The 27,578-nt window shown below is 42.0% G+C and overlaps 1 protein-coding gene across 1 annotated transcript; it reads left to right on the top strand.

Moving 5' to 3' along the window:
- The first annotated feature begins 1,754 nt into the window (after positions 1 to 1,754).
- hs3st3b1b (heparan sulfate (glucosamine) 3-O-sulfotransferase 3B1b) lies at positions 1,755 to 21,929 on the top strand. Its single transcript, XM_051417866.1, has 2 exons — positions 1,755 to 2,629; positions 18,792 to 21,929. Exons 1-2 carry the CDS (start codon positions 2,049 to 2,051, stop codon positions 19,408 to 19,410), a joined length of 1,200 nt encoding a protein of 399 aa, XP_051273826.1. The 5' UTR covers positions 1,755 to 2,048; the 3' UTR covers positions 19,411 to 21,929.
- Positions 21,930 to 27,578: the final 5,649 nt, after the last annotated feature.

Below are 27,578 nucleotides of genomic sequence, written 5' to 3'. Positions count from 1 at the left end.
CTTTGACTGCGTTTCGGTCGGATTATGTCTTCATTTAGTGTTTTATAATGACTCAGGCCGTTATTTCGGCGTGTCCTTGGCCACGTTAACTGCAGCCAAAAGTAGAAAAGAAACACATTTAAGTAGAAGTTTAGTTGAATCTGTTGGTTCGTTTTAAAACATGAAAAATAGTCTGTCAGTGGGACTCTTTCATACGCGGCTGAAGTTCCCGGGGTTTAAAATTACAGATCTGTTTTGACTCATCTCCAGTCTCAGATGAAAAATATTCGCTGCAAGTTTCTTTTCTTTTTTCTTCTCTGAATTGGAAATTAAGTGCATATTCCCAATGTTGAGTTTCTTATTCAGAGGGCTCCCCAAGTGCTCTCAGATGTTTAAAAATGTGTGTGTAGCCTGTGTTTGGAAGATGACTGAATTATGTAAAAAAAAAATTAATATAAGGGATTTGAATTAATTGTGGTCCATATGTATGAGTTTTTCCATTATTACACACACTCTCTCGCTGTGATTAATGTCGTATATTTCGAAGTAAAAATAGCCTCAACGTTTTTTTAAGAAGGGAAAAAAGATTAATAAATGTAGGCTGTTAATTAATTGCCTTTTCCTGCTACTTTTCTGCCTTTTGAGGAGACTTCACAAGTTTAGAAAGATACCTTTATGTCACAAATAAGGCATCAGTGAAACAACGAAGCCATGGGAGAGAATACTTTCATTAATAATAATAATAATGATGTCTAAAGAAGTAGAGAGCTCGCTGTGCGCAAGAGCACGGCACCGGATAGAAAACCTGTTGAATAAGTCATTTCAGCTTTACAATACGCAGTCTCTTGAATTTTAGCTGTTTGTAGAATTGAGTAAAAACAGGCTGTAGAGGTAAATAAACATATTTATAATGGGTAAAGACATATTCAATTAACACACAGGTTATGGGGGGAAAAACGGAAAAAACTAAGAAAAAAAGCAGCGTGATTACTTCTTGTTTGTACTTCTTTTGCCATAAATGTTATGAAATCATATGTGTACATTATTATCATTTTTATTATTATCGCAGTTTCTCCAGGCGTAATTTTTCAGATTAACAATGACCCGTGTGCGCAGAATTAATTATGAGTATTTGCATAATTAATTATATAATTAAAACATCGTCAATTTGTAAATTAAGATCTGTTTGATTTTGTTTTTTCCCCGTTTAATATTATAAATATAAGAGCGTTAACTGACAGTATTTGACCTCTGCATTACTTTTCATTCAGTGTCAGGAGTAATTTCAATGTCTGTGTTAAGGCTTACATCGGTTATTTAAGCCTGTTGGTATTCATTTTCCCAACGCTTTCCCTCGTTTTCAAAACTCATAATGAAACTGGAGTTTTTATTATTTTTGTTGGTTTATTGTACAATCAAAAAAACTGGCACAAAGGGGTTGCAATGTCAGAATAAACCTGCAGGAAACATTCAAAGTCGCCTGAACTCATTTGAACAATATGTCCTGGACCAGGAACACGAGAAACAAGAGTTAATTGGACTCTATGCCCAATAAGAAAGTTTTCCAAACTCTCAGCAGAGTCCCGCACACACGCTCCATCTCCATACCGAGGCTCCCACGGCCGGGACCGCCTGCACCTCTCCCTGATTGGTCCGCTCCTATCAACAAACGGCTGCATATTTGTATCCCGTGCAGCTATTGGCTGCTGCTGCTGTCACTCTTGCGCATGTCTCTCTATAAGGTCTCGTGCTCCAGCAGCACTTTGAACAAACCTGAGATGAGCCTGGAGCTGCACCGCGGTGCGCCTGACGCAGCTCAACATTTCGCCAAATTATAGCAACAACTATGATTAAACAATCCTCAAAGCCTCTCCATTCCTGGATATATCACTCCCTTTGAGTATATTTAGATTAGGGTTTTTTTTTTTTTTTGTTTGTGTTTGTACGTTTTTATTTATTTTTAGTTTTAGGGTGAGCATGTGCGTAATTTTGCGAGGATTGCCGAGGTGCCACCGGGACTGAGTTAGGCAATATGCGCCGCTGGGATATGATTTTCAACCGAAAGGCTTATGGAATATAGCCTGGTTTGTCAAAGCCTGTATGCCCTCTGGTCTAGCCCCGTGAAGAAGAAACTAATACTGCTCAGCATCATGTTTTTAATCTGGGTATACATGCTGTACTCCTGCGTGGGCTACTGCTCCACCATGCCAAGTTTGGTGGTGGACAGTTACCGGGGCAAGGAGACTGGTTCGGCGGTGGGCAAGAGGACAGAGAACAGCAGGACGGACCTGGTGTCCAGACTGCTGGCCAAACCGCAGCCGTGGGAGGATATAGAGAGCGACTACGAGGAGCCGTCCATCAGGACCGCTGCGTCCAGAGACCTGCTCAATAACGAGCTGGAGACGGACAGAGCCGACGACTGGGACGAGATGCGGGGCGAGCAGCAGAGAGCCCCGGAGCCAAGCGCCATGTCCAGCTTCTCCAACGGCTCCGGGAGCAAGAAGCTGCCGCAGGCGATCATCATCGGGGTGAAGAAAGGAGGGACCCGGGCTCTGCTGGAGTTTCTTCGGGTTCATCCAGACATCAGAGCCGTGGGAGCGGAGCCGCACTTCTTCGACCGCAACTATGAGAACGGACTGGAGTGGTACAGGTAAATCTAGTTCATTTGGCACCAATGCGTTTGGATGATGATTAAATGTGTCCAGTAGACAAAATGTAAATGTTTGGGTCATTATAGGTGATTTAATTACTCCATAAAATAGATTTATAAGGGAACTGGCAGCGCACTTATACTGATATTCCTCAGTAAGCCAATACTGCGGGTCAAAGATGTGTTTTATAAAAATGTATTCTAGTGTTTTGTCGTTGCAGGGAGTTTTATAGGTTTCTTTATTCATTCCCTCAGGAACATTAACAGCGTTTCAGCATAACAAGCTGATTAACTCCAGACTGGTTAACAAGGACACTCGTTTGGACTTGATTAAAAAAATACAAAATTTAGATTTTATTTTCATTATAGTAATAATCCAGCAAGTTTGGAGTTTATTCCTAAATGAACTTATTATAAATAAACACGGTGACAACAGTTTTGCTGTGGCCGTTGCTTTGCCTCATGCCCAATTACGCGCCAGGCTGCACACATAATTCCTTATTAATTAAATGTGTTGATTTTTAGGTTTCATAAAAGGCTTTTTTAATTTATTTTTATGCGCATGTAATTTTAAAAACTGTTGACTTGAGTCTCATTATGAAGCTGCTCGGAGATCACAGTCAGTGTGGCCTGTTTCTGCGACGTGCAGTGATCTCTATTGGACACAGTGCAACATTGCACCTTCACGGTGATGCGTCCGCAGGCTTCTCTGTCGGGTTTGAAACGTGAAATCAGTTGGTGTTTGTGTGTGTTTCTGTTACGGCTGTGATGCTGTTGTTATAAATGAGTTGTGATTGATTTGGAGCAGGTGTTGGCATTGTGGTCAAGTTCTGATTCCATCTCTCAGTGAGCCATTGTTAGGTTTGGGTGAGCGCCTGTGTGAGAAAATGGGACCCCACAGACATGTTTTTGCATTTTCTTTCTCCCGTGCATTGTGTTATGAGGTTTAACGTGGGTGTCACAATGCGCACAAATCTGACTGATCACGATGTGATAAGATGCAAATATAGGAAATATCCAGACTTTTATTAGACTTGTTAGACCATTTCTAAGAAATGGGAAAAAAAGGAGAATATTATAGTGTTTTTGCCTTGCAGAATATTTACATATAACAGTGTTTACAGACATATGGGTTTATATGGTTTTGGCCATTCTTATGTCAATGGGCTCCACGGGCCTAAGAGCCTGCGTTGCAAGAGAGAAGAGGATCTGCAAGACAAAGTGAGGATCCTTCTTAGAACAAAACCCGCAACAAAACCGTTTAACATCTTCAGAGGTCGACAAACTAACATTATCCCTGTCATTTACATCACAAAGTGTTAATATAACGAGCTGAAGGACTGTGGAGCTTAATGATGTGAACCCCCCCCAGATCATTATTAAGATAAAACGGAATGAGCTGCTCCACTTTTCCAAATCTCATCAGTTTGTTTTTTTAGTGATAAAGTAGTACATATATATATATAAGTTATATAGTGGTTATTTATTTCTTTATTTTAACCACAAACGAACATGGCTGGGTCATGGCTAATAAATTACCGATGGCCAAATCAATGTATTGATTGGCTGTTGGAGTTACACCTAAAATTGGCTGGTTATTATTATTTTCTGCGGACCTTCATATTGGATAAGCTGTGAAATGTCACTTTTCACTCCAGTGTATTTAATGCGCAAAGTTTTCTCTGAAGTTTAAAATAAGTTAAAGCTCATCTGACAAATTGATTTAAAAATAAATAAATAAATAAATGCTTTTGGACTTCCTGGCCGCTTGAATCAACGGATTTGGTCCAAGCTTTTATTCTACACTTTAAATATGCAAGACCTCGAAGGGGGGCCCCAACAATGTTCGACATAATGAAAAAAAAAAAAAAAGAAGAGCCGAATGGGGGAACCAAAGTGTTGGCAGCATTCAAAGTAAAGACACTGTGGGCGAAGTTTCCCGTGCTTGCTTTGATAGAAACACAGATTTACTGCAGGTCTTTTGGTTTGGGGGAAGGCTGTTATTTAACCCGACTTCCATCTACAGTGTTTCCAACTTTTTCTGGATGAGGGAATTGTGGAAAAGTGCTGTCTGCTACTTTTTAGCCCATGAAATCTAAAACTTTTCAAGCCATGTAAAGAAGGCATGACTCAAGGTTTTCTGCTCAGATTGAATGGAAGCATATTGACTGCAGCTAAATTTCATTTTAGTCACATTTTCTTTCTTTTCCCCGTTGGTGCCAAAAAAATAGCCTCAGTCTCACTCAGACAGCACACAGAAACACACAGAGAACAATTGTGGAGTTTTCCTTTTATTATTCATTGAATATAAGACATACTTGAGAAACACTTAACGAGTGTCCGATTCCAGATTTTGTGATATGAAGCATTTTTATGCTGCAACATGATATCTAAACACCTGTGTTTGTGCCATACAAAAAAAAAAAAACATGAACTTGTTTGTCTCTTATACAAGTGCTCTCAGACTGTATTTTAGAACAGTGAAATCAATCTTATGTCTCAGTGAAGCAGCTGGTGTAAGCAGCTCCTGTAGTGGAGAAAAAAGTTTTAGTGAGACTTCTGTGAGGAGGATGAACCGAGAAAGGAAATCATACTTCACTCATTGCTGATCACCAAAGTTTCCCATTAGGACCAGATACTAGAGATTACTTTGTAGAGAACGCTGGAATGTTCCAGAAAGAGGCAAAATTACGTGGCATTGAAATCTATTCTGTGGGAATATGATCTGATCACGGCAAAGGGTCATTTATGGAGGCGGTTTTAGACGGTTTGTGTGTGTGTGTGTGTGTGTGTGTGTGTGTGTGTGTGAGTTGTGCAATTCACCTCTCCTTGTTTGTTCATTTGCACAATCTCTCTGCCATCCGCTATTGTAGCTAGCTTGCACCATCTTTGCCTCCCCCACTGGATGCACATTTAAAGTTGGAATGCCACCAAGTAAATGCAGCCATAGAGGGAGCAGAAAAGACTCGGGGGCAGCATCGGAGAGAGAGAGAGAGAGAGAGAGAGAGAGAGAGAGAGGGAGAAGTTTCAAAATGAATAGAGGTGGCGATAACAAGTCTTATTGTGGATTTTCTGATGTACTTTGACAGCTTTTATTTGTGCCAAAGACAAACACATGATTCATGCTTTTGACCGAGGGGTCGTTGTATCAGGAGGTACACATTTTCGCAGTGAGGTCATGCATGAACTGGCCCCAAGGAACACACACACACACACACACACATATAGAAAGAGAGAGTCAGAGCTCAACAGGCCTGTGTGACTGAATGTGAACAGGAGCGTTGTTTTATTATTCCTCATTTTCTATTTGCACCTGTTCAGCTGTGCGGTGAAAATCGACTGGTGTTATCTGATAGTGATAAGTAAAAAATGTACTTATCTTCAGCACATACGTTAATGGAAAATTCAATGCGTTAACTGCTGAAAAGGTTAGTAACCCATATGCACGGTATATGTAATAGAGCTCAGGGTCAGCAGTGCGAGCACTTTGTGAAGCAACAACCAAAGTTATCTTGTATGTTTTTTTTTATTTGCTACTATGTAATTTGTGGCATTAGAAGTTATGCAGCAAGCAAATTTTTGCACTTTTTCACAACAGAAGTTACAAAGAACTTTACAAGGGAAATGGGACATAAAAGGCAGAGGAGACGATTTATCACAACAGGGAGACAAAGTGTACAAACCACAAAATATAAAGTTATAAAATTGCGAAAAAGCCAAAGAAGAAATAAAAAAAATTTAAAAATGTCTTCTTTTAGACTTTGTGGGAGGTTGTCCCAACGTTTGGGAGCAACAACAGCAAAAGCAAAATCACCTTTAGTCTTAGTTTAGCAGCTGTATATAAGATCTTACATATCTATTACATATCAAATCTTTATTTATATTTTTACAATTTGTTTGAAGGGGTTACTTCACATTTAACCAACTGGGACTCATACTTAAAAGTTAACTCTCACCGCTGCCCCTGTTTTCTTAAACGAGAAGGCATTTTATTTGCTCCTAACTCTTGTTGACTGCAGGCCTCATCTCGTCCTGTCAGTCTGTGGTGCATGTCGCTCTTTTCATATTCCATTTAGCCCTATTGGCTATGAAGGGGCTTTGATATATAATTACTGTACTGTGGTTTTGCTGTCGTGTCGTGGGCTCTGGTCTTAGCTTGCTGTCAGGGCCCGGCAGTGTTGACGCCGGTGCTCCTCCCTCGGAGTGGCTTTAGCGTTAAACAAGGAGGGGAGAGTGTACAGTAGTTATACAGTTCAGTTGGCCATATGGGTGGTATGTGTTAAATAGGGGTGGTGTTATCTTTGTTGCATTGGGATTATTTTTGTTTTATGGAATGTATCAGAAATTGCTGATCTCTGCAGTTGGACATTTTTAAGGTTCAATTTTTGCTTCTAGTTGCAATTTTAGTGAACTGTTCTGTCATAATAATGCAATATGTAACTCGGAGACCACACTCTGAAATATATAATCTTCAGTCCTTGTGTGATGTGGTTTATGATCAAAGGTTAGGCTTCAGTCGCTGTCAAGAGACTGGTGGGATTGAATCGGCGCCATCCCTGAGCAGGATGTCTCTCTGGTCAACCTTTGTATCTCGTCTGTGATAAAAACACTGTGGAGGTAAACTGCCTTACAAAGCAGCGTCAGTAAAAGCTACTTATAGTGCCACCCAAAAAAGGACAAGTGGTGCATTGTTGAAAATGGGGCTTCTAAAAAAAAAAAAAAAAAAAAAAATCACGTTCCGCTATCAGACTTGGGAACATGCGGAAGTCTGCGCTGTTTGAAAGGCGTTATCTAAAGGCTGGTCCACCCCCACAGAGTCAGACTGCAGCTCCTGGCCATGTCAGGGACAGTTCTGGATGGGTGCACGTCCTTTTATCTGCTCACCGCAGGGGTGCTCCTATTTCCACGTAGGTGACCCATCCACTCTCTGTTGCCACTGACCTCGCCCTCCTTCCTTCCTCTCAATAGCCAGAAGAGGCCACCTGGTTCTATAGAGCTCCAGTGAAAGGCATCGAATCATCATTGTTCCCAAAACATCTAGTGCTGATGTTTGCATACATGGGAGGTGGAAAGAAAGTAGGTATAGAAATGTGTTATTATGGCTGGGACAGGCTCAGCTGTGAAGCCACAAATAATTTTAATCTCCTGTCACAAAAGAATGAAACAGACAGCGTACACAAATGTCGCCACAGCCTGGCTCCTCTGGGATAGCCAGTATTGATCGGTCAGGCCTGATTGAAGGTAATGTGCAGAGATGGGTTAAGGGCCTTTGACTGGGGTCAGACCCACGTCTGCTTGCTGACAGGGTCTGTGTGTTGACCATCTGCAGAGCTACAGAAAGCTGATGGAACCTACAAGCCCCACTGGGGATTTTACAGCCGTTCCTCGCAGAAAACAATAGCATGACAGTGCAGTTTTTAACCCCACTTGGTTATGTAAACGAGTCTGATTTATGTTTAGTTTTAAAACTCTACATTTGACAGAAACAATGAGCACTGAAACTTTAAGTGGCCTTAACCCAGTTGCAGTTGTAGAGAGGACAAAGATGAATTCAGATGATTAGATGCTTTGGCGCTCTGATTGTTTCCTGATTCCTGGAACTCCACGGCTCCTCAGGGACGAGCGCCCGGCCAGCCAACCGTACAGCTGACAGCAGGTTCACATTCCCCGCTCAAATCCTCAGCCGAAGCGGCCAACATAAAAACAGGCAGATTGAAACTGTGCCTCTGTGTTGGCTAAACTTCCACCTTGAGTTTCCAAATGAGTGGATTATTTGTTAATGGTACCCCGTTTCCCCTCAGCACCTCCCAGTTCCTCCCCAATACATCATCCTCAAATCCCTCCCTTATGAACTACTTTTCTCCATTCTCCAGCTGTGCACTTGCACTGCTGGTGTGTAAGAATAGTGTCACATGTCATGCTCGGTTCATCCAATATTGGGCGGGGCTCACTGCAGGCCTCGCTGACCACGAGTGGCTGTCTCCCAGAGAAGCCTTTGGTCAGTGTGGAGGGACGGAGGCCCTTTCTCCCCGCTGCCTATAAGCTGGCATGGCTCATCCGAGAAAGGAGAGTGACCGGGGGGTGGAGAAACAGAGAAAAGGCAGCCTTTATCCCCAAATTACGAGCGGTTAATTGTGAAAGGGGGGACCTGTGGAGAGGGGAGTGGCGTTGCTGCACTGTGGTGGCCTTCCTCCCCCACTCCGCCTCCTGATGGTGTCCAGCGAGCATTACCCACACCAGTGAAGACAATATGGCCGCCACAGACAGGAACCTCCTGCTGGAGCTGAGGATAAAAGCCACTGAGCCTGACAGGAACTTGCTGTCAAACATTCACACGGTCGATGCAAACAGAAACACACAAAAACTGTGGACTATTGTTTGTGGTTATTCACTCTGGCAGAAGGCTCGTGACTGCTGCTACAGTATATTATGTCTCTGATTTTGTAGTCTATGCAATTTGAAGTCAGCAACAATAAAAAATACTCGTAAGGAGTCTAATGAAGTAGTATTGGGAGAAGGAAGGAAGCATAGGAGCAAGAGAACGGTGTACAAACCCTCCCTCTGTGCTACGTGTGAATTAGGCCCGGTTTTAATGAGGTGATAATTTGGATGTTGTTACACATGTCAGAACAGAACCAGACATCCTCCCTCCAGAGTTAATGGTCATTCATTGCTGCTAAATAAACACTCTTTAGCACATTAAAAAAGGTTCCCCTGGAGGCTAGAGGAAACAAACACCAATATGGTTTCGTTAATCATTCGCTGTTACTTTTCTTAAAGATAATTTAGTCAGGAAACACCTTATCGCTTTGAAAAAAGAAAAAGAAAATGTAGTTGAGGAGGAGGTGGAGGAAGAGGAGAAAGTGATGACAGTAAACCTGTAAAGCTGCACTTGTCCCAGGTATTAAGTCCCAGAGGTAGCCATTAGGGTGCTGGAGAGTGTGCTTGCCTCTGGGAGAGAGGAGGACACACACACACACACACACACACACACACATACGCAGAAAGAGTGAGAGAGCCGCTGAGGTCTCCTGAGGTTTCCATTAGCCTGGCAGTAAAAGAGCAGAGCTCATTAGAAGCCCTGAGTCGTCTCTCTGCACCGTGGCTGCTCGACACTAGTCACTCTCTCCATTGAGATGTACTCCCTGAGCTGTTGGGCTCTCTCATAAGAGCTGTAAGAACACTTCAGCTCTACTCCAAGACAACCTGGCCAAACTCAGCTCACGTCCAATTATTTTATACCATGAGTTAAGTTTTTTTTTCTTTCTTGTTTAAGTGATCATAATCAGAAGGCAGTCCTGGAAGCTGCACTGCCTCTGTCGCTTTAGAGGCAGAAAAACTGCTGCACTGCTGTCAAACTGCCACATTTCTGCTCTGACTTTTCATTATGATAAAAACACCAAAAAACAGCAGGACATCTAAAAACCTTGTAACAGATTTAGGTATGTGTGTGTGGATTCATTTTCCTCTTTTTCTTATATTTATAACAGATTCTTTTAACATTACGAGGTATTGGGCCTTATTGGACATACTGTACTTTTTTTCATTAACTACTGTACTAACTTGAATGGGTAAAACATCTGGCACATGCTACCCTATGATTTTTATCTCTCTGCTTATAATTTGATCCAAATCAGAATAAAAGGTTTTTAGAAATTTAGAGGATTGTGCATTTTTGGCAAAAGCAGATGAGCGCTTTCTAACTCTGGATGAGTACTGACAAGAAGAAGTAAAGAAGAAAAAAAACTTTATTTAGCTGTTGAAAAGATTTATGAAAACAAACATCCTCTGAAGTCGTTTGGCCAAGGGCTGACATATAGTATTTATCTCCCATTTCTCAAATATATTTTTCATTTTTGTGCCTGCTCTCCATTTTTTGTCTTTACTCCCTTTCACAAAATAGCTTGTCCTCCTGGCACAGAGTTTGAGCAGATCCTGTTTCACTTCTAACCAAGAGGCTTACTGACAGAGATACAGCGGACGGGTGAAAACATTTGTCATCGTGCTCCATAACCGCCCCCTGACTGAAATGAACAAACTCTGAAACTGAACTTCCAGCTCCGATGTCTGCTTTTGGCAGTACTTTGTAGCAGAAATGGTTAAAACAGTGCTTGTTGTTCTTAACAGTAATTATCTTGTCTTCGGGACGCTCAGAGATATTATAGGAGACAACATCTAGGCTCAAATCCAAAATAAACTGCAGGATTGCCGGAGGATCTCTTCTGCCACTCTTTCCATCTCTGAAAGGAGCAGGTTAATTGTCACGACTGGTGCTATCGTTACTCAATTTAGCTAATTATACGTTCGCTCGGGAGGCAGGTTGTCTTCAGGAATTTGTAAACCATTAACCTGCAACAGCTGCAGTGTGAGTAATGGAAACTAAATAATAGTCCAAACACACAGGAAGATGGTTTTCTGCTCACTGACATACAGTAGAGAGGAAATCCCCTCTTTCTCGTACACCAACTTTGTAGTTCACCTGTCTTCAAAAAGGTGTGCAGGCAGTTACGGATGACAGCCAATTCAAACAGGATGCAAAGTAGCTTGCTCTCTCCCTGCCTCTTGTGTGTGTGTGTGTGTGTGTGTGTGTGTGTGTGTGTGTGTGTGTGTGTGTGTGTGTGTGTGTGTGTGTGTGTGACTGTGTCTAGGGAGTGGGGGTGGTGGCATGTATGTTCTTCTCGAGTCTGTTTCATCTTTTATTCATCTTTGCTGTAGCTAGATCAAGGAGTCATGTGCCTCTTGGTGCATGTCAAGTGTCAGGAAATCAGTCAGAATGGCTGATTCTGCCTGCACACCCACACAATAACACCCAGAAATGCTCACACACACACACACACATATATATAAGCCGAATGTTCACCTGCAGCCCTTCATTGTTGTCTGCCCTCTTGTTTTTTATCCTTTCACGGTTCAGCGGTTTATTTCCTCCAAGCTGTCAGTCAGTCGCACCCTGATACTGATGAAGCGGTGGAATGTGTGGCTCGCTCTGGGCTAACACCCTCAGCAAACACCCAGAGCAAACACACTGATTAGTGAGGATTACTAGTGCTAAACAAATTCTGGGCAATATCGCCAAGTGGTGGATTTTAAAGTGCGAGTGAGTGAGTCTGCTGACGAGAGTTTGTGGTATGTTTGGCGTTAAGGCACGCGCAGTGAATAACCTGATCGCCACGCCAGTGTCAGGTGACTCCTCTTGTATCGCATGTCAAACAAAGCGGTGAGATGTTGTGTTAAGTGTCACCAAAACGATGGGATCTTTCACCTCTTTTAAGCCAGAAAAATTAAGCTTTTTTGGCAACGTCTTTGAAAGCCTGAAGAAAAAAAACTACACTTCTGTAAGCATGCTGTTGCACATTCATGAGAGGAAGGGAGGAGGTATTTCTCCTTTCTACCCTCCACCATCCCTTTCACCAACTCCTCTGTTTTATTTATACCACATGGTGGGTTCCCTCGCTTCACTGCAGGGTTATTAACACTCGGTAATTCCAGGCAGCCGCCTATGGCCACAGGCCGATGTGGTTCCAGGCCTGAAAAACCCTCATGGCTCCACACATTCCTGTGTTGTTTTCCAAAGGTGCCAAATAGCAACAAATATACTTAAAAACAGATTTTCCGAGTAGGAAAAATGATAGTTGCTTATTGAATTGAATAATTCGTGCTTGTCACGCCTCTGCGATGCTGCCCATCACAAAGCGACCACAATGGTATAAGAGTAGAATGTCTCAGCCTCACTTAAGTATTTTCAGGACATAACAGAGGGGGGTATCTGAAGCTGTGGCTGAGGGTAATATGCTATTGGGGTGTCTGTCATGTAGTCCATGACATTATATATGGTGGTTTGTTCTCTATTTATTTATTTATTCTAATTTACTAGTGTCTGATGTTGTCTCCAAAACCAGGCTGGGTATGAGCCCAAAACCAGTCTGGATGGTCTGTGACCGCAAGGCCTGACCCCCCTCCTCTCCCTCTTTCTGTCTTTTCCTCCCTCATTGACTTGCATTCTTTCTGTCATTCACTCTCCCTCTCCTACACACTCTTTTACACACACAGTCTGTAAGAGACACTACGATAAAAAATGCTCCACTCTGGCGAAGCATGACTCCCTGATTCCAGTGAAAAATGATGGATGGACGGGTTGCATCGGCCGGGTTAACTGCTTTGTTTACATGGAGGGTCAGTAGATTCCCAGGCTGCTCTGACATAGTGCAACTTTTTGATGGAGTTAAGGGTCTGGGAGCTGCATTTATCAACCAGATTAGGACTCCAGCACAGAGTTTGGGTGTCAAAGTGTCACTGAGCAAGGAACAAGACGAGAGCTCTACCAGTTCGGCCATTGCACTCAGTATATATCGTTCTGGCAAAGCTTAAAATGGTTGCCGCTTCATTATATTTTGACCTTAGATCCTGCTGTGCAGTCATTAGCCATTTCCCTTAGACTCCCTTCTTGGTTCTAATTATGTACTGTGAGACCAAAGCTTGTTAGTGTGTTTTTATTTGAAGTCTACAGCAATAAGGCCCCTCTTCATCCCCAACTGTATGTCAGTAGGGGCGTAAAAAGGACCTGATACATCTTAGAAATCCAATAGAAGAATCTGTGATATAGTGACATTGATCCACACCCACCAATCCAAACCAGATTCTCAGTGAAATTTGTAAAACCTAAATTGGTATCATAAAGTATAATGGTGGCACCACGAGAAGGAACAGTCAACCCAAGGCAAATAACACTACCGTTAGTACCTAACACTACATCCAAAGGTCATCGACCCTGAACTGCTCCCTTCTTCTGATTTTATTCACAAGGACATGTACTCGTATTGGTGAAAAGACCAAATTTAGATAGAAGACTTGGGAACAGAGGGCAGTGTATCTCTGCCAAGTGTACTATTGTTTGTGTGGTGGTAAGGACTTTCTAAACAGGTAGTCAAGCAACGGCGATATCGTGGAAAATAGTCTGAAGTGGGTCCATTCATACTGACAGGCTTCTTTGACAACAGCCTTCCCCGTAATCTGGAGGAGGAATTCAGCTTTCAAACAGCTCTCCTTGGAGCTGCATGATATGCACCATGCCGGGCCCCACCAACCAGGTCTAAGTGTGTGATACTAGGCCAGCCTGCATTATTAATTCTTAGCTGACAGATGATTCGGAGGGGCTTCCACTCAGCCACCTTCCTGAGTTTCCAGTGACACCATTATTCAGTGAAGCCTGTTAATTTGAAACCTCAGGCTCAGGAGGAGCACTGACAATTGACTGATCAGGTTGATGAAGCCGTAGCATCACTTAGGGTTCATCATGCAGCAAGTTTTTGGTATCAAGTAACAAGCAGGTGTGAAGATATGGAGACTTTACTCAACAGCAGGTGCAAAGGTGTATGTAGTTTGCTATACCTAAACACATAACTTGAGACATTCAAGATACAGATACATCCCTTTAGCATACACACCTGCAAGATCTCAGTTTTAAGCAGGCATCTCTGGCTCTTTTTAGCCAGGAAATTAACTGTCAAAAAGGTCTAAGTAGCCATATACTAACACCTGGACTCCACCCCAAGTGCTTAAAAGAGAGACCAGATAAAGCTTGGGTGACTGCAGCCGGAGTTCTTCTCCCTCTCTGCATCGGAGTGGCCCTGGCCGACTGCGCCATAAACCATCTTCTCTATTCTTTTAATTTACAGCCAAAGCCATGCTCTGTGGTTAAATATAATGTCAGACTCCAGGCCCTGTGGAGTATATTTCAAAATGTCTGGCTTCTGTATGTGCTTAAATGCTACTTTGAAAATATTCAGTGAGCCAGCAGAGGCGTGCATGCCTGCCTCCCCCTGTAGTAGCCATAGCGTGGGTGTGTGTGTATGTGTACGTCGTTATGTGTATTACGTAGACATGTTGGTCACTTCAGTTCCATTTTATAGCATGTAGGCTTCTCCTACTGTGAGCTGTAAAAGGGAACGCTGGTAGAGACCACTTAGTTATTAATAAACACTTTATTTACCATTGACCCATCCATGAAACCGACGTCTGCATGTATCATCTACAAACGCCAGTAAAGACATTTCTACAGTATCGGATTTCATGCACTGTCTTATGAAATATATGCATATTGAATTATTAAATTCTTGAATTTGCACTCAAATGCTTGTATCCGCGGGTTGAAGGGATCAAATTTAAAACACGGTCGATTGTGAACGAACAAGGGGTGCTGAAGATCCTTATCATCCAATGAGGAATAAAGATGTTTCATTGTATTTCCTGAAAATGCATGTACATCCACCACATTGGTTCATGTGAAGGACTTGGTTAAGAGGCCCTTGGAGAAGAAAGGGAGCCTTTCAGTAGTTATTCCCTCATTTCCTCCCTCTCCTTCTTCCCACTTGTGAAGTGTCACTTTGCTATCGGACCTCAAGGCCTGATTGTCAAGGGTCGAGGGAACCTTGGGGATCAATGGGGAAGAGAGCGGGGTGAAGAGTGGAGACTCTGGAGTGGTTTAATGGAATTGTTGATCATGAAAGTCCAAATGTAGCTGATTTGTTTGATCTGCATTGGTTAATTCAGCCACTACTTAGAACTGCTTTAGTGTACACTGTTGTTCTGTGTGGTGTTACCTCCCACAGGGAGCTAACACTAGCTCCAGGGTCTTTGAGCCATAGAAACCAGCCATCTTTAGCTTTAAATGCCCATAAGAGTAAAGCCACTCCCTCCCTCCACTTGTGGATACAAAGTGCCCTCTGATTTGTCTGTATTCAAATAAACAAACCCTAATTTGAGATTCAAATGCTTTCAACATCCAGACATGTGAGACAATTGAAGACCTTTTGTATCGAATAGAAAATCGTCAGACACACGCCAAATAGCTTTTTCCTTTTGTCTATGAGTCAACTAGTCATTTTGTCAGGGATGCTGTGACACAGACAGCTCAGTGGCAGCCCGTTATCATCAAATCAAACATGACAGGAGGGAGGCAGAAGCATCAGACAAAAATAACCCTTTTCCTGCCTGCCGTTTATCTCCACCGGGATGAGGGCTCTTTAAAACAGAGGCCAAAGGGCCACTCCGCCGGCCCCTGTTTGATGCTGTCATGTGACAAGAGCTTCTGCTTTGTGTCTTATCGCTGTTTTTGGCATGTCTTTTAACTTGGAAATATTCTCAGTGGACAAAGGTGCAGACAGACATGGGGAAAACAAGTCTACAGATATATGTGTGTGTATAGGTATATTAAGTGAAAGTACAAGCAAACAAAGAAAAAGTTTTGCATGATGATATTTGAGGTCTGGTTAATTATTTACAGTTTTTACCACTACTGAATCCCATATTAGACAGTAGAAGACAGACAGTAGAAGTCTGTGGAGTCCTTGGTATCTAAGGGGGACAGGGTGATGTTTGCAGGGCAATTTTGGCACACGTTCCACTTAAGAGCTCTCCAAAAGGCTTCTCTCACTCGAGGTTGAGAAGGACGGAGAAGTGCTCTACTCAGCCCTCGATAAGCATCCACCCTCCCTCCTTCTCCTCTATCTGCCCCCTCTTTACCCTGCCCCCATCCCCGCCCCTCTGCCCTGACCACTGCCCTGCTCACCCCTCTGCTCGGGAACAATGGCTCACTTTCAAAGAAAAGCAGGAAAAAAGAGGAGCCCGGTGTCACAGAATTGCCTGTTTGCTGACGGAATCTTTAAAAGCAGCACCTCATAAATCAAAAAAGAGCATAATAGGCATTGTTTCTCCAAGAGCTACTTGTCCCACTAAAATTCCCCTCCTCTGTTCCCTTTTCTCTCTTCCTGCCTCTTTGGCAGAAAGAGTGGGCAAAGTCAGAGGTGGAGATTTTTTATTAGGGGGGTCTCCTCTTGTGGATTTGGCGCTTTTCATGGGTTTCCTCGCCACTTTCTTTCTCCCTCGCTATCCAACCATCTCCTTGTTTTACGCTCCTCCAACCCCCAACACTTGATTTAAAAAAAAAAAAAGGATTCCCTGAGCTTGGATCAGCATAATCTATCACTATGCACATTGTAACTCAGGCCTCCTCCCTATCTCCATGCCGCATTGTCATTTTGAAATCGGATTAGATGGGAAGCCATTTGCTTCTTCTGTGTCGGCTCTGGACTCTTTTTGTATGTTAGCACAAGGAATGACAAAAAGCTTGCAGGCAGTATAGCCATTGTGCATCGAGAGAATGGCAAATAGCATGCAGTTTAAGTCGAGCATGTTTGGCTTATATTCCTTGAAGACATTCAAGAGGTGCTGTATAAACAAGAATTAATGTGCGTGTGCTGATAGTGTGTGTTGTTTGCATTTATATCTCCAGAAATGGTTCGCTGGCAGAAAGATCTGTCATGCTCTTGCATAAAACCACATGCTGTATCTGTTTTGATTTCAATACCCTATTAATGAGCTCAGGCCCGGACTCCATTCATCCCTCTGATGTGTCAGCAATCAAGAAGATATTATCATAATTAGATCACTGGCACTGCATTAGGATTACACAAATCTGCCAACACCATTTCCTCGAGGCATTTCATTGGTTACCTGATGTTACCCTGGGTGTTTTCTCTTTTCCCCTCACCATTTCCTTTTCCTTGCACACAAATATGTGCATTGATGGAGAGCCAGTGTTACATGAATTAGCCATGAGCTAGATGGACATGAACTAGATTCTAGCTTTTAGAGTATAGGTCTGAGGCATAGCTGGAGCTCTGTGGATGAGTATTACAGACTTCTGGGTGTACAGAATGGGTCCAACATTGTAGTTTTGACATCTTTTACTTTTCTCAGTGGGTAAATACTCTGTGTAGGATTACACAGTGTTTGAATGGGATCGACTTCAATAGTACTGTCTACACAATGGTGTATCAATGCCTTTGCCTTAACAACAAAGGCGAGGCTCAGGGTACCACAGGCTAACAGTAGTCTTATCTGTGAGAGTGTGTTCACCCTGATAGACCACTGCCCTCGGTTATCTTGCCCTCCCTTTGTCTTTTCCTCCTTTGAGTGCTTTAAACTGCTTATTTGCTGTTTTTGGTTGTCTCTTGAGTTGTTTTCCTTCTCGAGTGTCTGTGATTGTGTTTTTGATTTGACTGTTGCTGTGACAAAGCAGAATGAACAGTTCTAGCTGTTAAAGTTTCCAGTCCATAACCCTCTCATCCAGCCAGCACCAGAAACACATTTGAGCCCATGTACATCGCACAGGCTAGTTTTCTTCCTGGAGCGGGGGGCCTATGATGGAAAGGTGATCCACGTCCCAATGTCAGTCAAACCGCTCTTATCGCCTCCACCATAATCTAGACTCTGCGGTTGGCCACCAATTCTGAAACCTAATGCTGAGAGAGCAGAGCGAATTCACTTTTCCTTCAAAACCAGTTGTTCTCAAGTACCTCTTGATTATATGTCTGCATGTAACATATCTGTGTGAAGCCCATCAGTGAGCCCTCACCAAAAACCAAACCCACTCTTGTCAAAAAACAGTTTCCCTTTCTGAAACAAGTCTCATCATCTTTCAGCACTGTAGCTTTTAAAAAAATTGTGGGTGGGATAAGGGGCGGGGCACTGTGGCATGGCTGTGCCTGAGTCAGCAAGGCAGATTGAGTGTTTTTTTTTTTTTTTTTTTTGCTCCAATGGTAAAAAGAGGGACGGTGAATTTTGATTAAGTCTGACCACTTTGGAACATTACATCCAGCAGTGAAGTTTGAGGAAAGAAGAGCTTGGTGAGGACGCGTCAGATAATGGAATTCACACATGTTGTGAGCTAATTTATAAAAACATTTATTGTAAGGCTAATCAAAATTATTCACAATTAAAATTATTGAGGAGTAGTAAGATTGAGTAGTCTGGGCAGAGGTGGGAAAACACAGCTCTTAAACCCTAATATGGTTAAATTCAGGGTCAGTCATGTTTAGAAATTCCTGTAAATGTTTCCCTGTGTTTGATTATGCAAGTAAATAAGGGTTTTCTGTTTTCTGTCAGAAGTGAGATATCTTATGAGTGAGTGAGCATGTTGACGTTGGAGAGCTGCCTACACTAATAGGGTTTCCAGCCCTATAATAAGGCTAAACAGGCTCACTGACTCATTGATTACAGAACACAGTACACTCCATCAACTTGATTACATTATGCAAGTCCTTGCTCCATCTTACCCTTCTCCTAACCTCCTTTTTGTGTTCTCATTCATGTTTTTCTGCAGGGAGCTGATGCCCAAGACCCTGGAGGGCCAGATCACCATGGAGAAAACCCCCAGCTACTTTGTGACCAGAGAGGCTCCAGCCAGGATATCCGCCATGTCCCGGGACACCAAGCTGATAGTGGTAGTGAGGGACCCCGTCACCAGGGCTATCTCGGACTACACACAGACACTGTCTAAGAAGCCTGACATTCCCTCTTTCGAGAGCCTCACCTTCAAAAACAGGACTACGGGGCTCATCGACACCTCGTGGAGCGCCATTCAGATCGGCATCTACGCCAAGCACCTGGACAACTGGCTGCAGTACTTCCCCATGGACCAGATCCTGTTTGTGAGCGGCGAGCGTCTGATCAGCGACCCGGCCGGAGAGCTGGGCCGCGTGCAGGACTTCCTGGGGCTCAAGAGGATCATCACAGACAAACACTTTTACTTCAACCAGACCAAGGGTTTCCCGTGCCTGAAGAAGGCAGAGGGCAGCAGCAAGCCCCACTGCCTGGGCAAAACCAAAGGGCGGACCCATCCGAACATTGACCCTGAGGTGGTGCAGAGGCTACGGGACTTCTACAGGCCCTTCAACATGAAGTTCTACCAGATGACGGGACATAACTTTGGTTGGGATTGATGTGAAAATCAAGAAAGACATTTTCTTTTGTTCATTTGTTGAGAAGTTGTTTTTTCCTCTGTAATTCAATGGCAAGATGTGGAGATATTGCTATATATATGTAAAATGTACAGAAATCTATTTTATAATAATTTATTTTTATTTCTAAGCAATTAATTCACTAAGCTGCCTAACCATATTTGTACATAACATCTGGCCCACATGTTGTTTTTAACATTCCTCATTTTAATTTTGAATTCTCTCGCTCCTCCCTCGTGGTCCTGTAAACTCAGTGGATTTATCGGTGCTTCATAATGCAGATAATCAGCGATGACTGAAATAGAAATTAGAAAATGTAAAAGCACCATATTACGGGTACAGAGTGCTCACAGAGAAGTAGAGAACACCTATCCATGTGCATCCTCATTTTTATCATAACTTCATTTCATCCTTTTTGAACCCTGTCATTCTGAGTGTGATTCTTCCATAATGTGTTTCACTGCAGACCTTCCAGTTAAGGTTTCTACAATCCAATTTTCCTGCAGTGGCACTGGCCAAAGCTGCAGATCTCATGTCCCTTTTCCACTCAATAACAGGTAGATCAATAGACCTAATTGATCCTCATTGTGTCACTCATGCTTAAAGTATACAGCTGCCCTTTCATTCACAGTGCTCCTGCTGCCTGCTCTAATGAATGGCCCATCCATCAAACGTTAAATCCCATCCCGGACCACATAAGGGCCCATGTTAACATTATGCTAATCGGGTAAAGGTAACTGGCAGATCGATTGAGCCTCCGCTCTCTAACTCCCCATTAGAAGCAGTGTTGGCGGAGAGCCAGGCTCTTGCCCTATCCACTTAGTTCAAAGGTCACACAAAGTCTCAATCAAATTTCCTTGAGAGGCATTTGATTTGTTGTGGAGAGCAGAGCTGGAACACCGTGGGTCAGAGGGAGTGTGTGCCTTGTTTTCACGGTAAGATGGAAAATCTTTACGTGAGGTAGGACAGGCATATCTGTTAGAAATGGAGCATAAAGATAGAACAGATGACAAACAGCTAGCCTTCGCCTCACTGAAATAGCGCTTCTTCAAACAGAGGTCCACCAGGCCCTATCTTAGATCGCAGACTAAAGAGATCAAAGGAGGAGGAAAGGTTTTTGTGAAGCACTCCCAGCACAGCAAGAATTGCCTCAGGCGGGGTTCAGTGTCTAACCTCTCTAGTGTCGTCAGAAAACCTCATGTGCCATCATTCATGGCCTATATACTTTATGCCTTATTCACTTTCCTCATCCTCACATGTCTCATCTCTTCATACCAGATCTCAACTCTCTACTTGTTGCCAAAAAAAAAAAAACCTTTGGGTTGATATCACGTTTCTCACAGCTTGAGTCGCTATCTCTGCTTTCCCCCTACATTGCTTCTTTGTTTTTGTCTTTCTACTTGAATTCTTGATATGCAAGAGGGAGAAAACGCGTTATCATTCTTTGACGTGCTGCCCCATCTCTTTGCTGCGGGTGGTACTCTATCATAAGGGCACAGAGGGAGGCTGCCATGCTACGCTACGTTATGCTGTGCTACGCTATGCTATGCATGCTCAATGTGGTGGCCATTATGAAAATGCAAGGATAATGGGAAGGGATTATTAGCGTCCAGAGGAGGGCTTCATGTTTTTGAGCAGGGCCCAGACTGAATGTACACAACCTATCCTCATACAAAAAGATCCTCAAATCAATTTTAAAGGTCAGATTGTCACTCTGTTTTAGTTCGAATTTAAATTTGATTGTCCCTCTTTCCTTTTGAAGTTAAGAAAATGCTGTGCCTCTTTAACTATCGAATCCAACACAGTTAGCCTGCTTCTGTCATTAAAAAAGCTAATGACCTTAATTGAGCTATTTCTCTTATTTTCCAGTTGAAACCAGCTGCCTGGTTTAGCCTCAAACCAATGGTTGGTAGCAGGGGAGATGGAGGCTTGTTACACTGTATTTTTTATAGTGCTATTCTTTACTGTGTTGATACTCCTAGTGAGGATTTATGTGGAGAAAGCCTCCATCCCCCCTTCTCTTCTTAGTGCAATGTTTGATTATTAAAAAAAAAAAGCATTTATGATGACCTCTCATAGCAAGCTGTCACATTCTGGAAGGAAAGTCTGACATTTTCCCTGTAATTGATGGAGTACTGCATTTGAATTATGGTCATGTAACTGAGGGAATATCTGAAAAAAAAAAAAATACATACTGGCATTCATGGGTTTAGTCCATGTTGCTGCATTGGTTGAGTTTTATTCAACCTGTTTTGAAATCTAAAAATGTTAGAAATGTTTGTCTTACCCACATATAATATGTATTTAGACTAGAAAATCTGTATGTACAAAAATGAAAAAGACATGTAAATCAAGTATTTTGTGGTATGTACATCAAATGAATTAATTTTACACAATGCAAAAGCAAAATGGAACAGATGTTTCTAGATGATTAAATACTGAACATTCATAATATTTCTTTGTATGAAGAAATAAATAAAAAAGTATATATTTTACCAAAATCTCCTGCGTCTGACTTTATTTCCTTTATTATCTCCATATGGCAAATTACACACTCAAAAGTAAGCCTCTATATGAATACTACCTTTTATAAGGTTAAAGTAAAGTAAAGTAAAGTATTTTATAAAAGCTGTGACATCAATCAAGGCATTAACAATACTTTATAAGAGAAAACCTTTAAGACATCCCTGACTGAGGAGGAATTTAAGTGATTTTCCTTACATCTATATACCAGGAGGAGTGCAGGCACAACATTACTTATTAGGGTACTAAACATTAAAGGGTTGGTTTGCCCAATGATACTTAAAAACTCTCTAATATTTTTGCCTCCACCCTAATAATTGGAAGTGAAAGGAATTTCCTTTGTGGTGCCCAAAAATAGGCTGAAGAAATTCAACAGCAACATCCATTTAGAGAGAAAATACCCTCTTTATTCATTATTGTTCTTTAGTAAAGAAATACTCTCTATTTATCCAGGCCAATTAAAACAGTTAAATTCATTTTCTGGGTCATTTAGAGTAATGGGAACATGCTATGCAATGAGCACCACAAACTGAGTTTTATCCACATATATTTGGTGGAAGAAGAAACCTCAGAGATAGATAAAACCTGCGTAAATTAAACCAAAACTATCCACATAGCTATATACCTGTGAGAAAGTATGTTTTTGGGAGAACTGCCCGTTTAATTGAATGACAGTTCAGGACAAATAGCTCTGCTACAGTCATCTGCTCTTCAGTACTCTATATTATCTAACATACCCACAGCATGTAGGGGTTTTTTAAGCTCTGAAATGCTCCACCCAATCAATGCTTGATGCTGCATGGATGCTTGCTGTTAGCTATTGTAGCATTCCATTGGCAAGTTAGCCCCCACCAGTCTCATTATGCCACTTCAAGAAGACTGGAGAAAATCATTGTTTTTGAAACACTGTTGCTGCTGCTGCTTCTTCTCCCACCTTCATTCACATCAGCCGTGGGCCACAAGCCAGGAGTGGATGGATGTAACAGCATGGTACCAGGACACTACCCAGAAGGTTTACTCTGCCAGGAAACCAAGGACCTCTGCTCAACTAAACCAAGGTAAAGTAAGTGCTAACTGCTTGTGCTAACATGCATGTTTTGAGTTGATATCTTGGCTGTTTAGTTGGTGTTTGTGTGTATGTGTATATATGTATATATGCATTACTTGACTTCTGCCTGATTCCAGTCTTGTGCGTGTTCAGCTATATGCACCATTTGCATTGATATTAGCTGTAAAAAGCTTGTTTTTTGGTTTCTGTTTGGCATAATGTTATTGCTGTTAATTTAATTATTGTTAAAATATGATGGGCTGAACTGGTTGTGTGACACATTTCCACTTTGGTTGTTGCTGTTTTTTTGTTTTTTTGTTTTTTTTGCAAGCCTTGATTGTAATGGATCTGCATATTGGCATCAAGGATTTTAACATGACATGTGTCTTGCACGTAACCCATTTCCTTGACTATTTACCTGTAAAATGAACTTCTGATTGGAAATTCAAATTGGCTTGTCACACACATACCTGTTAAATAGTAACCTTCCTGTTTTTTTCCATACACTTTGTATTCAGCTAAATATGTTTAGACTCAAAATCAATGGGTTTGTGTGTCAGGTGGCTTTATTATTCTTCATACTACTTAACTCCTGCCCTCTTGTTCTGTGCTATGCAGGTACTGATGGTCCTCTCCTGCTTATCAACTCTACATCTGTCTGCTTCAAGCAGTGAAATCTTGTGATTTTAATGCACATAATAACTTATCTTCTGTACAGCTATGTATCTTGCACTGCTGCATACCAGATGGAGTTAAGGTTTATCCATCTAAGTTAAATACATAGTACATTCAAGTGATACCTAACTCAGTGAGTTAAAATAATTAGTTGCAGAAAAAACATTTAACAAACATCCATGCAAAATTCTCTTTTTTCTGTCACCAGGTTCTGTACCTCATGCAGTTTTGTCTGGGAGGTTAATTATCACCCCCATCTACTGCTGGGCTTAGCTTGGTGTGTGCTTGCTGGTGATGATGAAAATATCAGCACTGTACTGTAAATTCTCTGTGGTCACTGAATTGCACGCATAATCTTCAAAAGTGGAATACTAGTGCAGTAGGAACCCCAAAATCAACATCTATAATTTGAATTCAACAGCGATTCAGTTATTATACGTTCTCTTGATGTTTAATGTTTTGGAATAAACTTGCTACAAATTATAGTTTTGTAGTTTTATAGGACATTTAAATTTACTGAATTGGCCTTCAAACAGGAGTAGATCCCCAAAACAGACACATTTGAGTAACTTGAGTATCTTGAACAATTGAAAAGGCTTCCATCTGTCTAGTAAGGCTTGTCTCTTTTCCTTTTTCTTCCTCTTGTGGTTCATACTCAAACAGTGTGTTTGTGAACCATTTGGCCGTTTACACATCTTATAAAGTGCGCAAAAACTACAGACAATATTTGTAGCTAGCGTCCTATTCAATGCATGTTGTGTGATTGAGTGAGAAGTGTAGGCAGACAGTGTGTATGATGTGTAGGGCTGGCTTTCTGTGGAGTGGTTGCAAAAAAATTGTCCTGGCTAATTTTTTGTTTTTCTGTTTCCTGTTCAGCCTGGCACTGTGGTTATGGAAGTGGGGGGTCTGTGTGGTTTCAGGTGACCCGTAGCTGTGTGGGAGGTTCGGTTGCTGGTAGTGGTGGGGCTGCCAGCTTATCGGAAATGCCCCCTCCCATTACCCACACCCTCACTCCCTATAAAAGCAGCCAATGTTTCCTTATGGCTCATAATGAGATGCACCTCCAGGGCTGTTTATTTACAAGGCTCTGAAACACCTCTGTGTATTAACAGGGCTACCATTCACCATATTGGAGGTGATGTGTTTACAAACCTGTCCACGGATAGGGATGTTGACATCCGTAGCAAATTGTGGTTGAAGTTTTCTTGGTCTAGGGAGTTTGGCAATTCATATGCCGGTATGTATCCCAACAGATAAATATTACACCGGGGTCCAGATCACAACATGAGGTTCTGCAGGGGAGTTTTGTTTTGTTATCAATTACACCACAGTTTTATACTTCTTTTTGTTTTTTACATCTGAGCTTATAGCTCTGCAATATTTCTTTTTTAAAAACTGTTTGCTGCAGTAATTAGCTTTCCACATAACTTTTGTATAAAATATGTTTTTCAATGGTTCAACACCACTTTTTACATTTTTAATAAAATGTTTTTTAACCTGCAACTCAACCAGTGAAGCAAAGTTAGTATGTGATCAGAGCAAGTTTTCCCAACAAAATAAGGGAGCAATCTGCAGCAAATTAAAAAGAGAATATTGCCAGAATATTGTCATTTTAAGATTTCTGCAATCTCTGTGTTGGAAGTCACATTGAAAATATTTTACAGTATTTCCACTCTACTAAGTTAAGTGTTGGGTACTTGTACTGGTCTATTTTTCTAAAGTTCTAAGTTAAAATTAGCTCTGACTCATTGTTTTCTATTTGAGTTCTCAGGGGTATAGATGCTCTATATCAGACTGACACATCCTGCTGGTTGTTTGTGTTGGTCCCTTTTAGGTTGCATAAACAAACCCAACAAAAGATCCCTGCTGAAATATGCAACTCAAAATGGGGCTTATTCAAATAAGGAAGAGTTAATACGCTGAAATATTTTTGTAATAGAACCAATATGCAACACTATACTGTATCTTTAATTCCAAATTCAATTTACTGGGGCAGACTTGGATGGAATAAAACATTTTTTTAATGCAATTAAACTTCCCATCCCAATTTGTATTGGCTGAACTCAACGAATAGTCCTGTTCATGCTTTCCAACCCCCAAGGAAGAGGTGGGCTGTAATGAGTGGAACATAGCTGAAATCCCCACAGTATGCATGCTGTGATGTATTGGCAAATAAAAAAGGTGGCTAAACTGTTTTCTTCCTGTCAGTCACAGACATCATCCTAAGGGAATATAAACATTAATACACAGTAAAAAAAAGGTATGAGTGGTATTTCCACACAAGAATTAGTTTAGGGTATATTAAGATTACCATTGTGTGTATGCCAACATGCAGCAGTGTTTCCATGGAGAGAGAAGACTCAAGTCTGCCACAACAGACAATGATGATGTCCAAACAAGGACACAGATGTGGCTGAGACACTGCCAGTTGGAAATATTGGCTAATACTGCTGTGGGGGAGGTGTATGCTAGTGGCACTGCTTCTCTACAGAGCCACTTAACCTCAATGGAAAATGTATCGCACAAAGTAAACAGCAGTCCATATTACAGCACAATATGATGCAGTGCAAACAGAGTTATCAGTATCCATTGAAGCAAAGCAGTATATGGTTTTCAAGCCCAGCCCCTTTCCCAGTCCACATGCAGGTAGTGACTTGCTTCTCATCAGAAATCATCGTTGATATTTACAGGTACAGAGCCGGATAATTGCTCAGCTGGAGCACTGAAAGACACACCGGAGAGGAAGACAAACAGGATGTGGTGTGATTGACGAAAAAGAGTGGGGGAAAAAAAGCCCAGCTTGGCAGGTTGAAGTGGAGCATGTTATCTTGGCGAACACCCAGCTTGTCCCCTGAATCTGAGCCACCTGTATTAACTCATGACTAACCTGATTAACCTGTTCATGGATCCGACAGATGCAGATACAGGAATGATAGATTTCTGGGCTGGCAGCCAAGCGAGCCATCTTGAAGGAAATGGTTTGTGTAATTAACAGAGAAGCTCAGTAGAGTGACAGGGGGTAATTGTAGCATTTGCAGATGATGTCTTATTGTCATCGATGGTGCCTCATGGGCTGTTATGGGTACAGTCGGATGCTGCTTTGGGCTTTGGGTTGGGAACAGACACCTGGCTGCACTAGACACGCAAACTCCCTATTGACTCATCCCGTTCGCCGCCCCCTCCCTCCCTGATGCAAACCCCCTTCTCCCCCACCCCTCCCATCCCATGACACTACCTCAAGAGCAGGTCGCTATGTGGTGTGTTTGATCATATTAGCTTCAAGCTGCTGCAGAGCAATTGCACAATATCTAAACAGGCTTGTCACAATGGCTGGAAACATGGCAGAGGGGCTGCAGGGGGGGCATTAAAAATTTAGCTGTCTACCCTGCTCTCCTTTGAGAGCTCAACATGGAGCAGCTCTTTAAAAAGGAAATGGTGGCTTGGTGGTTAACTTCACACGCACACTTGCACTTTGGCCCTCGCTTTACCCCTTGTTTAGTCTGCCTCCTATCCACTCAGAAGGGTTCTCTGTTTAAAAAAATATATGAAAAAACACTTTCTTACTTTTGGGTTTTTTCCCCAGGTTTTGAGATATCTGTCTCTGAGGTGAATTCAATTTAACTGTCTGTAAACAATGTTCCGGTTAGAGGTCTTCACAGGTCCCCTTCTTTGTATCTAGGACTCCAGATAGACTGAGACCTGTTATTTTTCTCCAGGTATGTGTCAGTATTATAGATAGCCCGATTATCTGTCATTTTGAGATAATCTGCTCAGTCATAAGAGTGATTAAAAAAATATTCTGCAGACACATCTCCAGTATGGCTGCTGTGGAACAATGTTGGCACTCCCCTTTGTGAGATCTGGGAAGGTGGTGAAAAAAGTCATTTTGGAGCCCTTTACCATT

Source organism: Dicentrarchus labrax, unplaced genomic scaffold (assembly GCF_905237075.1).
Source record: "Dicentrarchus labrax unplaced genomic scaffold, dlabrax2021, whole genome shotgun sequence".
In the NCBI taxonomy this organism is placed as follows: domain Eukaryota; kingdom Metazoa; phylum Chordata; class Actinopteri; family Moronidae; genus Dicentrarchus; species Dicentrarchus labrax.
The sequence above is the reverse complement of the archived record's forward strand: the minus strand, read 5'-3'. Positions and strand labels throughout refer to the sequence as shown.